The 12,089-nt window shown below is 39.6% G+C and overlaps 1 protein-coding gene across 3 annotated transcripts in view; it reads right to left on the reverse strand.

The window, feature by feature from the left end:
• Positions 1-12,089, reverse strand: part of LOC124595771 (Ig-like and fibronectin type-III domain-containing protein 1) — a 1,092,366-nt gene that overhangs the window by 46,720 nt on the left and 1,033,557 nt on the right. For all 3 annotated transcript variants that reach the window (XM_047134656.1, XM_047134654.1, XM_047134655.1), the window contains 2 exons: positions 5,350-5,488; positions 5,116-5,251 (listed from right to left, as the gene is read on the reverse strand). In XM_047134656.1, the coding sequence (XP_046990612.1) occupies positions 5,116-5,251; positions 5,350-5,488 (275 nt within the window). The remainder of the gene's footprint in view (positions 1-5,115; positions 5,252-5,349; positions 5,489-12,089) is intronic.

Consider the following 12,089-nt stretch of genomic DNA (forward strand, 5'->3'; position numbering starts at 1 on the left):
TACACATGTACAGTAGTTAGTAAACATGACAACATACATTTTACAAAGAATCAACTGGAAAATATGTATTTTTAACACATTAAGTAGGACTATGGTGCATGGTTTAAACAATGTGTTGTTGTTACTACACAGGTTATTGATCTAAATGTTCAGAAGAAAAATGGGAATTTCGAAATATACGTGCTTCATGCAGTGTGCGAGAAACTCTGATAAACACTCCACAGTCAGGAATCCAACATATAAGGAAGCACCAACAGTATTCTTCAACACTAGCAGGTGCACTACCATCACAGAAGCCATAAACATACACCATCTCTGCACATTCTTCATTAGTTTAGATGTGTGACATTTTAGCCAGCACATATAACAAACACAGTTACCTGATGCCTCTCTCTGATACACTCTCAGTCCCTCACACTACTTCACTCGCAACACACCACAGACAGCTGTGTGTTCTGGGGGCTACTTCAAATGCAGAGAGACATCCCCAGCAAAGAGGTTGAAAGCAATGAGTTAACTGGGCTAGAATAAAATGTCAAAGAGGCTGGGTGGGTAAGATGTGTACACACGTCATGTTAGCTGAAAAACAAAAGTACTTAAGCATGTTCCATCTTGGTACCATTCAGAATAAGGCATATGTCCATGTGAAGTTTTTTGCTCCAAATGAGCATTCCTGTCATATCCTTGAACATTTACCATTTTTCTTGGACATCCTGTACATGACAACATGGTATAATTAATGTTGGATGTAAACAGTAGGAGTAAAATGCAGGATAACAAAATGCCATCAAATTAAGTAGCATGAATTCTGACAGTAATGTTTTTGTAATAACGAAAAATGGTAAATAACCACTATCCACACAAACATCATAAATTGAATGTATAATAGTGTAAGAGAAAACCTTGTTTATGCACTTATCTGTTGACCAACAACACCATGATTGTTTGCTTTGGTATTACTGTTTGTTTTGCACCCAGAATTTTGGCCTCTCATACTGAATGAGTGATGAGTCAAATACTTATGATGTTTTTAGAGTGTCTGAGCAGGAAATGGTGGTGGCTTGAATGCTGATGGCTTGATAGGGATTTGAAGACCACTGCATTTGACTGTGTAAATCACAATATCCTTTTAAGTAAACTAGAATATTATAGTGTAACAGGAAATGCTGCAAAATGGTTCAAATCTTATATCTCTGGCAGGAAACAAAGGGTGTTATTAGGAAAGAGACATGTATCAAGCTATCAGGCATCATCCAACTGGGAACTAATTACATGTGGGGTCCCACAAGGTTCCATTTTGGGGCCCTTACTTTTTCTTGTGTATATCAATGACCTTTCATCAGTAACATTACCAGATGCCAAGTTTGTTTTGTTTGCTGATGATACAAACATTGCAATAAATAGCAAATCAAGTGTAGTCTTAGAAAGATCAGCCAATAAAATATTTGTAGACATTAATCACTGGTTCCTAGCCAATTCTTTGTCACTAAACTTTGAAAAAACACACTACATGCAGTTCAGAACTTGTAAGGGGTGTCCCAAGAGTATATGTCTAACATATGATGACAAGAAGATAGAAGAAGTGGACGGTGTTAAATTCTTGGGATTACAGCTTGATAATAAATTCAACTGGGAGGAGCACACCACAGAACTGCTGAAGCGTCTTAACAAATCTCTGTTTGCAATGCGAATTTTGTCAGACATAGGGGATATAAAAATGAAAAAGCTGGCATACTATGCTTACTTTCATTCCATAATGTCATATGGGATTATTTTCTGGGGTAATTCATCAAGCCAAGCTAAAGTTTTCCGGGCACAAAAACGTGCAGTAAGAATTATATGTGGTGTGAACTCAAGAACATCCTGCAGAAGCCTGTTTAGGGAACTAGGGATACTAACTACAGCTTCCCAATATATTTATTCCTTAATGAAATTTGTCATTAAAAATATATCACTTTTTCAAACCAATAGCTCAATTCATGGAATCAATACTAGAAATAAGAATAATCTTCACAAGGATGTAAAGTCACTTAGTCTTGTACAAAAAGGTGTGCATTATTCAGGAACACACATTTTCAATAACTTGCCAGCAGCCATAAAAAGCTTAACAACCAATGAAATTCAGTTTAAGAGAAGCCTAAAGGATTTATTGGTGGCCAACTCCTTCTACTCCATTGATGAATTTCTGAGGAAAACCAACTGATTTGTATATAAGTACAACATAACTTCTGCACAATTTCAGTGCAGTAATGTGTTCACTGAAAATTTGTGTGTGTGTGTGTGTGTGTGTGTGTGTGTGTGTGTGTGTGTGTGTGTGTGTGTGTGTGTGTGTGTAAGTATAATCTAACTTCTGCACCATTTCAGTGCAGTAATGTGTTCATTGTAAATAAGTATTACAGTAGTTGTATTACATGTTTCTTACCTTATAAATAAATATAAAACTTTTTTATTTTAAATTCAGTGCAATAGTATTTGTAAAATGACTCTTAGTGTTCATTAAAAAATGACGATCATTCCACTTGGGACCTGTGGAATGGTACATTAGCTTATTTGTTTTAGTTTAAATATTTGTCATGTATTGTTGTTTTTCTGACATGTTCCACATCCTGGAGGACCTCCTCACTACGGATCAATTGGAATGAAAGTAAATCTAATCTAATCTAATCTAATCTAATCTGCTACTGAATGTGAGCATCGATGGTCTAACCACTATGCCATTTCATATGGTATTTGGTTTGAGTTCTGATGTCTAGTAAATGGGGAGTGAGGTGTGATCACTGGAGCCTTCATTTGAGTACTATCAAATCTGAAGCTTTTTATGTACTGTCTCATGTGGTGTGCCAGATGCAAATTCTTGGTTACATCACTAACTTGTACTTTGGAATCTGAAACAATGAAGCTTTTGCATCTATTATTGTAAATGGTACTTCAGATGTTCCATGTGTTTATAGCCAAAGTAAAACACAAATACTGGGTTATTTATATATCCAGAATTCCAGAAGACAACTGCTTGAAAACTACAAAACTACAAAAACTATTTGGAGAAGAATTTTTCACAGAAGTTGGTTTTTAGTGACAAAGCCATGTTTCAAGAGTATGACAAACATATAGTCGTAACAAGAACAACCTTCAGAGATGTTGATCTCTCAGATGGCTCCATAAACATATTGATTCATATCAAGCACACTGACAACCAATAGTACTTTCACTTTGACAGCTGTCACCCATTCCATGTCAAAAAGTCTCTTCCCTATGGAATTGCCACCCAACCTATTAAATGTCATCCCTTGTGGTCAGGTCAGGTGCAAGATCTGCCCTATTCACTCACCAAACTATGGAAAACTGCAAACTTGACCATCCAGTTGCCAAACACACTGCACACTGTGACAAAAATGGCTTCAACAGCTGCTTCACTACAAGAGACATTTGGGTACTCACTTCCAGTACAAGTTCCTCTGAACTATGCAGGTAGGAATTGCATTTCCAGCATATCCTGCATTCTCACAATGGCCTAAACTTCTTGTAAACTGTTTCTCACTACTTCAGTTACCTTTTCCCTTCTCTGTTCTGTCCATGTTGCTCCTTCCCCATCCATTTTGCGTATTACCTTCTCCCACCATCCCCCCCCCCCCCCCTTCCAATCCCATATTGATGTTATTTCTCTCTCTCTCTCTCTCTCTCTCTCTCTCTCTCTCTCTCTCTCTACCTCTACTTCTCTGCCACCCCCCTCTCCCATTTCATCCCTCTTCCTCCCCATCCTCCTTCCCATCCATCTCTCTCCTCCCTGTTCATCTCCATCTTGTTCTCACCCTTTTCCCCTGCCCTCTCCCTTTCTCTACATCTCTTATTTTATCCTCTGAATGCCTTTTGTCTTGTTATGCAGCTGCTACATCATCTGTCACAAAACCTACCTGCATTATCACATTACCCTCTACTTTCCTTGTCCATACTTTCTACCCCCTCCCCACCTCCTCCTTTCCAGGCAACTGCTCTCAATAATAGATAATCAGTAATAAATGCTGCACATGTGATAGTAGTGTTCATTTGTGTGTGTGTGTGTGTGTGTGTGTGTGTGTGTGTGTGAATGCATGCACTTTTACTAGAAAAAGACCCATAACTTGAAAGATAGTGTGAATACTGTGTTCTGTTTATAACAAGCATGTTTCGGGCACAGAACATTCACAAGAGATTGTGGAACGCATTTATGATTCATCTAAAGTTTTGTAACATGTTCATTTGAAAGTTTATTGATCATTTTTCACTGCAGGGAAAACTGTGACTGGTTTCATATACCTGGACATGCTACAGCAAGGCTTATGCCACAATTACAGCAAGGCAGTGGAGAGTTCATTTTGCAATAAGATGATGCTCCACCATATTTTAATTTATATGTTCATGATTACCTCAATGCTGGACAGCCTCATGTTAGGATGTACAAGCTGCCCATCATGACTCTCCTCTTTTTCAGTGGCCCCGATGGTCATCTGATGTAGCTCCATGTGATGTCTTCTAATGGGATTATGTCAAAGAGTGTGTGTCTCCTGCTTCCATTGTTGCTTAATTCAGAAGAATTGTAAGGAAGTATTGGTCGCTGATATTAGGGGACATTAAAGTTTAATGTCCTGTTGACAATGAGGTCATTAGAGATGGAACACAAGCTTGGAGAAGGAAAGCAGCTGTGCCCTTTTGAAGAAACCATCCTGGCATCTGATGTAGGGAAACCACAGGAAACTTAAATCAGAATGGCTGAACATGGGTTTGAAACTGATGTCCTCCCAAATGCCAGTCCAGTGTGCTAACCTCTGTGCTACCCTGTTCGGTGTTGCTAATATTGGCCATGACATGTTGGAACAGGTGTGCCAATGGTTTGATTATCGTTTTGGCAACACTGTACAACTGTAATGTGAGTTAAAAAACTTGCAGGGATGCTCTCCACTGATATGTGTCTATTTTCTGTGTCTTGCAGATTTTGCACAGTCATCTTTTGAAACTGAGGTACTTATGAATAATCCTGTATCATTCTCGATTACCTTCAATAAAGTAGTGAATTAGAAGAAATATATGACAAAAGGAACATCAGTCAACTAAAAAGTAAACTTAATGCTGTTTACAAACCTGTACACAATGTGTTCTGTTGGATGACTAAATTCTGGTGGTTGCCATGTGATTGTGACCCATGTAGCACTGTGTCCAGAAACTGCGAGAGAATGTGGTGGAGATGTCACACCTGGAATACCCTCCTTGCCAACATCTGACAAAAAATGTTGTACTTCATGAATATCGTGTTTCATATTATCTTGCAGATCATATGTAAAGTTCATAAAAATACATTGAAAAGAACTTGATTACCTGTGTTAGTAATATTGATCATGAGAACTGAGGATGGCAACGAGGTTCCGTGCTCATTCACGGAAACAACAAAAAAGTTGTAAATGCTTCCACTTTCAAGACCAGTTATTTTGGCACTTGTTGATGTTACATTCATTTGCTGAAAATATAGAACATAATGGTAAGCCCCCTCAAAACGTAGTGGGCATGTTCAAAACACATGATATGCATAGCTAACAATTATGGTAGGATAGCAACAGATAGTAATGTGTGCTATCAAATACATGTGTTACTAGTTATGCTGCCGCATTTCCTACAGCCACCACTGCAGCATGAGGGCACTGCCATTAACAACTATGCCACTGCTGATGAGATGCATGCATCTGCTCTCCGGAGCGCCAGTGGCGGGTGTACCTAATTTCAAACATTTGTGGAATGTCTCCGTTTTGTGTGTTTGCCAGTTGAATAAATATTTATAGACTTTCATACTGGCCATGGCTTGACATCTTCTGAATAGACATTGTATTGAAGAGTGACAGATTTATAAATCTTTTGTATATGTATATATTTCTAAACTCAGATCTACTCTTAGCAACTGATGCTATAATTACAGCAATGTAGTTATATATTATTTCTACTATTTGATGTAACTGAATGGACAAAAAATCTACTCACTAAGTGGTGGCAGAACATGCACATAAAAGAAGGTTATATTTATGCAAGCTTTTGAAGCAACTAACTCCTTCTTCTGACACTAGGGGAAGGAAGAGGAGTGAAGGAAAAGGACTGAAGAGGTTTAGGAAAAGGGGGTAGGCTTTGGAAAAGTCTCCCAGATCTGCAGATCAGGGGTGACTTACTGGACGGGATGAGAAGGAAAGACTGATTGTTTGGGACTGCATTGGGTCAGATTTGAAAACTTGAGAGCTTAAAGGTGGAAGACAGGGTAATATGCAAGACAGCCCATTAATATTAAATGAGCACATTCCTAAGTACGATACAAGTCAGCAGTCTGACCTACATATGTTTCAGCCCAGAACGACTTGTTACCAAAAAAGTGTTCTACATGCTGGGATACAGATTTATAGTAATCTACCAGCTGAAATTAAAAAAAACACAGATTTCAAGAGTTTTCACATATAAATTAAAAAAAATCGTTTGCAGTGAAACTTTTACATAATAAATAATTTTTTTGAAAAATATAATAAATGTAACAAAGTTCTTAATAACTGATCACTCAGGCGTAATTATAGTGTATGTTGCCTTCAAGCATGAACAACTGAAAGTACAATGTAATGTCTATTACCTTCTTGTAATATTGAGCAAACTTTCATGAAACAATTAAAATTGTAACGACATAATTGTAAAAATTACTTGCAAAAATGTATGCTGACTTGTCCAATATCATATGTGCAAATTTTACAATATTATGGTTACTTGGATCAGTAAAATATAATACAAATTCAATACTGCTAAAATATCATTCATGAGTTAGTAAATAAATGCATTGTATGTAAGAGAGGTGGGAGGGGGATGGCGAAAAATAGATAGGTCAGAAAATGAAAGATGTACAAAACTAAAATGGAGTGAAGAAAGTAGTAATTATTGTGAAGAAATGTTGACACTCAGAAATTAACATGAATTAAAGCCAAGTGTGTGGCAAGAACCAAGAACATGTTGTAGCACTAATTCCCACCTGTGAAGATCTGTGAAGCTAGTGTCTGGAGGAAGAATCCAGATGGCATGTGTGGTGAAACAGGCACTGAAGTCATGACTGTTATGTTGTAGAGCATGCTCTCCAACACAGTACTGTGTGCTGCCAGTATAGACCCTCTGCCTATGCCCATTCATCAAAACTGGTAATTTGGTGGTAGTCATGCTGATGTAAAAGGCCCAACAGTCTTTCCTTAACAGCTGGTGTATGACATGTGTCATCCCACGAGTGGCCCTCCCTTTTATAGTAAATGTCTTGCCAGTTACAGGACTGGGATAGATGGTGGTAGGTCAGTGCATAGTGCAAGCCTTGCAGTAGGGACAGTCACAGGGATATGAGCCATAGGATAGGGAGATTTTTGCAGAAGAAGCTTACTGTGGGACAGGAGATAGGGAGAGCAACAAAAAGCTGTTCTAGATGTGGTGGGCAAAATCTCAGACACAATGGATCTCATTCCAGGGGTGATTTTAGAAAGTCATGCCCTTGTCAAACTAGTTGATTAATACATTCCAGACCAGAATGATACTGAGTTACAAGTGGCGTACTCCGAAGTTATTTTTCAGAGGGCTCAGCAGTACCAGGATTGGATGTGATGGCCCAGGAAATCTCCTTTTAACTAGGCTGGTGGTGTAATTACATCCAGTGAAGGCTGAGGTGAGAATGGTGGTGTAAAGAGTCTGCATCCAAACTAATGTGTTTGCTTTGAATGCCAAAGCTGTTTCTGAGGGAACACTTGACATGAAAAGGACGGCAGCCATCGAAATTTAAGTACCGGTGTCTGTTAGTAGGTTTAATGTGGACAGAAGTGTGTAGCTGACCTTCAGTGAGGATGAGATCAACATCAAGGAAAGGGGGATGGCATTTAGAATAGGACCATGTGAAATTTAATTGGGAGAAGGTATTTAGAGATTCCAGGAATTTTAACAGGTCAGCCTCACCATAAGTCCACATTGCAATGAATCTTATCACATATTACATCTGTTATTTTCAAAAACATGCTTTTGCAATATAAAAACTAAGATCCCACATTCTATTTCATGAAACCTGCTTGTCCCTTGGATTTAGTCCCAAAGGCCTAACATTGAAAGTCCCGGTTTCTAAATGTAATCCTACTCCACACCAGGTTCTTTATCAGTTTCAAATATAGAAATCGCTTACCCTTCCTGACTAATCTGTGACCCATCTGCCAATTTCCACTCCACCAGACTTCTCTGCTTCTACAAAATCCTGCAGTTATCTGTCTTTCATGTTTCTTTGGATGGTATCATCTGCCGAGCCAACTTCAGAGTGCAACAACATGCCAGACCTCACCTCAAAAAAGTTATCCCACCTTCTCCTAAACTACCTCAAAAATGGTGTTTCCCTTCCTGTTCCTCCACAGCTCCCTAAACATCCACACAATCAACCACCACTCATCTCCTACAGACTGAGCTTGGCCAACCTCCTTAACATCCAATGGCCTTCACCACCCAGACCAATAATAACTCAAAATCACAGGAACCAGTCACACAAGACAGTGTTCTCAATCTCTTGTCTAAAGCACTGTCCCCTCCTGAATTATCTATATTATCCAAGGGTCTCACTTCAGTCCTAAACCTGTATTTGTTCATGCTGCTTTGGTGAAGGACCTACCTTCCTTCACATGTAATGTCAACTGTAAATAATTTGCAATCCAAACTCAAAACTTTTCCAACAGCAAACCTGACACTGAACCCTGTCTTGAACAGTTCTGACCATTATCCCAACATGATCCATCACCACTATCTCAAAATCATCCTATACAAGCCTTTCCTCAGATCTAGCATTGTTTGACAACCCTTCCTCAGGTACCTACAACATGATCCTAACCTGTCCTCTGCAGAACACCAAGCTGTGAATTCCATAAAAGTTGATGACTCCATCATAATTCTCCCTGCACACAAAGGATCTACCACTGTGGTACTTGACCGAAAGGAGTACTTAAGTGAAGGTCTGTGCCAGCTGCCTGACACCTCTACATACAGCATCTGCCATCAAGATCCAATCCCTGTGTTTCAAACTGACCTGCAGTTCCTCCTCAAAACCTCAGGCCCCTCACAAGGACTAACACCTCGGTCTAGACCTTCTTAACCCAAACAAACTATGCACCCCCACCTTTTACCTTCTTCCTTAGATCTATAAACCCAATCATCCTGGCCATCCTATAGTTGCCAGCTTCAAAGCACCCACCGAACATGTAGCTGTATTAGCTGAGCAGTACCTGCAATCCATAGTGGAAGTCTTTACCCTTATCTTAAAGACACAAACCATTTCCTAGATTGTCTGAAATTCATGCCCGTCCCGCTTCCACCAGACACCTTGTTCATCACCATTGATGCCACCTCCCTCTATTTCAACATCCCCTATGTCCATAGTTTGTTGGCTGCTGAGCATCTCCTCAGTCAGCACTGACCTGATTCCAAACCTATGACATCCTTCTTCCTCATGTTGATCAACTCTATACTTACCAACATCTGCTTCACCTTTGAGGGTCAGACATAAAAACAGATCAGGGGTATGACCATAGGAACCAGGATGGCTCATTCTTTTGTGAACCTTCTCATGGGTTGCTGTGTGGGGGTCTTCCTGGAACACATGTCTTCAACCCCTGGTTTGGTGGTTTCATTTAGATATATTGATGATGTCTTTGCCATGTGGACTCACAGCAAGGCTAACATGTTAAAATTCCTGGAATCTCTAAATACCTTCTCCCAATTAAATTTCACATGGTCCTATTCCAAATCCCATGCCCCTTTCCTTATGTTGATATCATCCTTATCAAAGGCCAGCTCCACACTTCCGTCCACATTAAACTTACTAACAAACAACAGCACTTACATTTTGACAGTTGCCATCCTTTCCATGTCAAACATTCCCTGCCTCAGATACAGCCTTGGCATTTGAGGCAAATGTATTTGTTTGGATGCAGATTCTTCACAGCAACAAACCACCATTCTCACCTCAGCTTTCACTGGATGTAATTAACCCACCAGCCTAGTTCAAAAGCAGATTTCCCAAGCCACCACACTCAATCCTGATACTGCTCAAATGGTTCAAATGGCTCTGAGCACTATGGGACTTAACATCTGAGGTCATCAGTCCCCTAGAACTTAGAACTACTTAAACCTAACTAACCTAAGGACATCACACACATCCATGCCTGAGGCAGGATTCGAACCTGCGACCGCAGCGGTCGCGCGGTTCCAGACTGTAGTGCCTAGAACCGCTCGGCCACCCCGGCCGGCGATACTGCTCATCTCTCCAAAGAACCACTATGGAGCACACCTCTTGTCACGCAGTATTATCCTGGTCTGGAGTATATTAATCAACTACTTCAATAAGGCCATGATTTCCTAAAATCATACATGGAATGAGATCCATGGTGTCTGAGATTTTGTCCACCACATCTAGAACAGCTTCTCATTGCCCTCAAATTTCCACCATGTCCTTGTCAGACACTATGCTTCTTTTGCACCCATCTCCCTATCCTATGGTTCCTAAGCGTTTGATTGTCCCCGCTGCAAGACTTGCACTATGCAGCCTCCTACCACCATACATCACAACCCTGTAACTGGCAACATCAAAGGGAGAGCCACCTGTGAAATGACACACATCATATACCAGCTCTTATGGAAACACTGTTGGTCCTTTTACATCAGTACGACTACCACCAGATTATCGGTTAGGATGAGTGGGCATAGGCAGGGGGGGGTATACTGACAACACACAACACTGTGTTGCAGAGCATGCTCTATGGCTTGACAGTCATAACCTCGGTGCCTGTTTCACCACACATGCCACCTGGATTCTTCCTTCAGACATCAGTTTCTCAGAACTTCATGGGTGGGAACTAGCATTACAACATGTCCTTGGTTCTCACCAGCCACCTGGCCTTAATTTAGATTAATTTCTGAGTCTTGGCATTTCTTCATATTAATTACTACTTTATTCACTCCATTTTAGTTTTATACATCTTCATTTTCTGACGTGTTTATTTTTCACCATCCCCCCCCCCCCCCCCCACCTCTTACATATAATGCACTTAGCTTTTCACCCTTATTAACTTGTGTACAATGTTTCAGTATAATCTCTGTCTTGCATATTACCCTGCGTCCACCTTTAAGCTCTCAGATTTTCAAATCTCATCCAGTGCAGTACCCAACAATCAGTATTTCCTTCTCACCCTGTCCAGTAAGTCTCCCCTGACCCATGGTTCTGGGTGACTTTTCAGATATCTGCCACTTTTCCAAAACCTTTCCAGTGTTTTCCCTTCCTCTTTTGTTGGAGGAAGAAGCCATTGGCTCCGAATGCCTGCATAAATATTACCTTTTTTTAAGTATGTGTTCTGCTGCCACTTTTTGAGTGGATTATTTTATCTATACAATTACATTATATTTTTACTATCTGATAATTTATGTAGAATAAATTAATATATGAACCCTCTGTTCATTAACAGCATCTGTTCCTTGCTCTAGTATCCACTGAAGAACAATGCAGCATGCCAAGGATGATGTAACAGCTAAAGAAGATGATGCAAAATGATGCAGATTTTTTTCTGCAGAATTCTGGGACAGAGTAGGTGCTGCTTCATGTAAAATGTTTTTGGAAGTTAATCATTTCCATGCTACAGATACAAAATCCAATTCAAATGTTCAACTCTGTCAGCAGTGATAAATCCAAACCAGTACTGTTGTGAATTTGATTTCTAACTAACATTATTCCAACTTGTATTTCCCACAGTTTTATTTAACTAAACTGTTTCTAAAATTTTCATTTGTGGTTATCCACTGTCATAGATATTCTGACATCAAACTTCTCCAGGTATTTGGTACCTTGCTTTTTGGTACACGTACAAGAGCTATTCAGTTGAGCATCAGGAAACTGCAAATATCATACCTACATACTATGTTATTGCATACAGAGTCATAACAACTGACATCCAGAACTCATGCAAGCAAATATTTCTTTGATTCTAGTGAAGTCTCATAGAATATTTATAGAATAAAAATCCACTTCAGTTGCTAGTAATTTT

This window comes from Schistocerca americana, chromosome 2, assembly GCF_021461395.2.
Source record: "Schistocerca americana isolate TAMUIC-IGC-003095 chromosome 2, iqSchAmer2.1, whole genome shotgun sequence".
Classification (NCBI taxonomy): domain Eukaryota; kingdom Metazoa; phylum Arthropoda; class Insecta; order Orthoptera; family Acrididae; genus Schistocerca; species Schistocerca americana.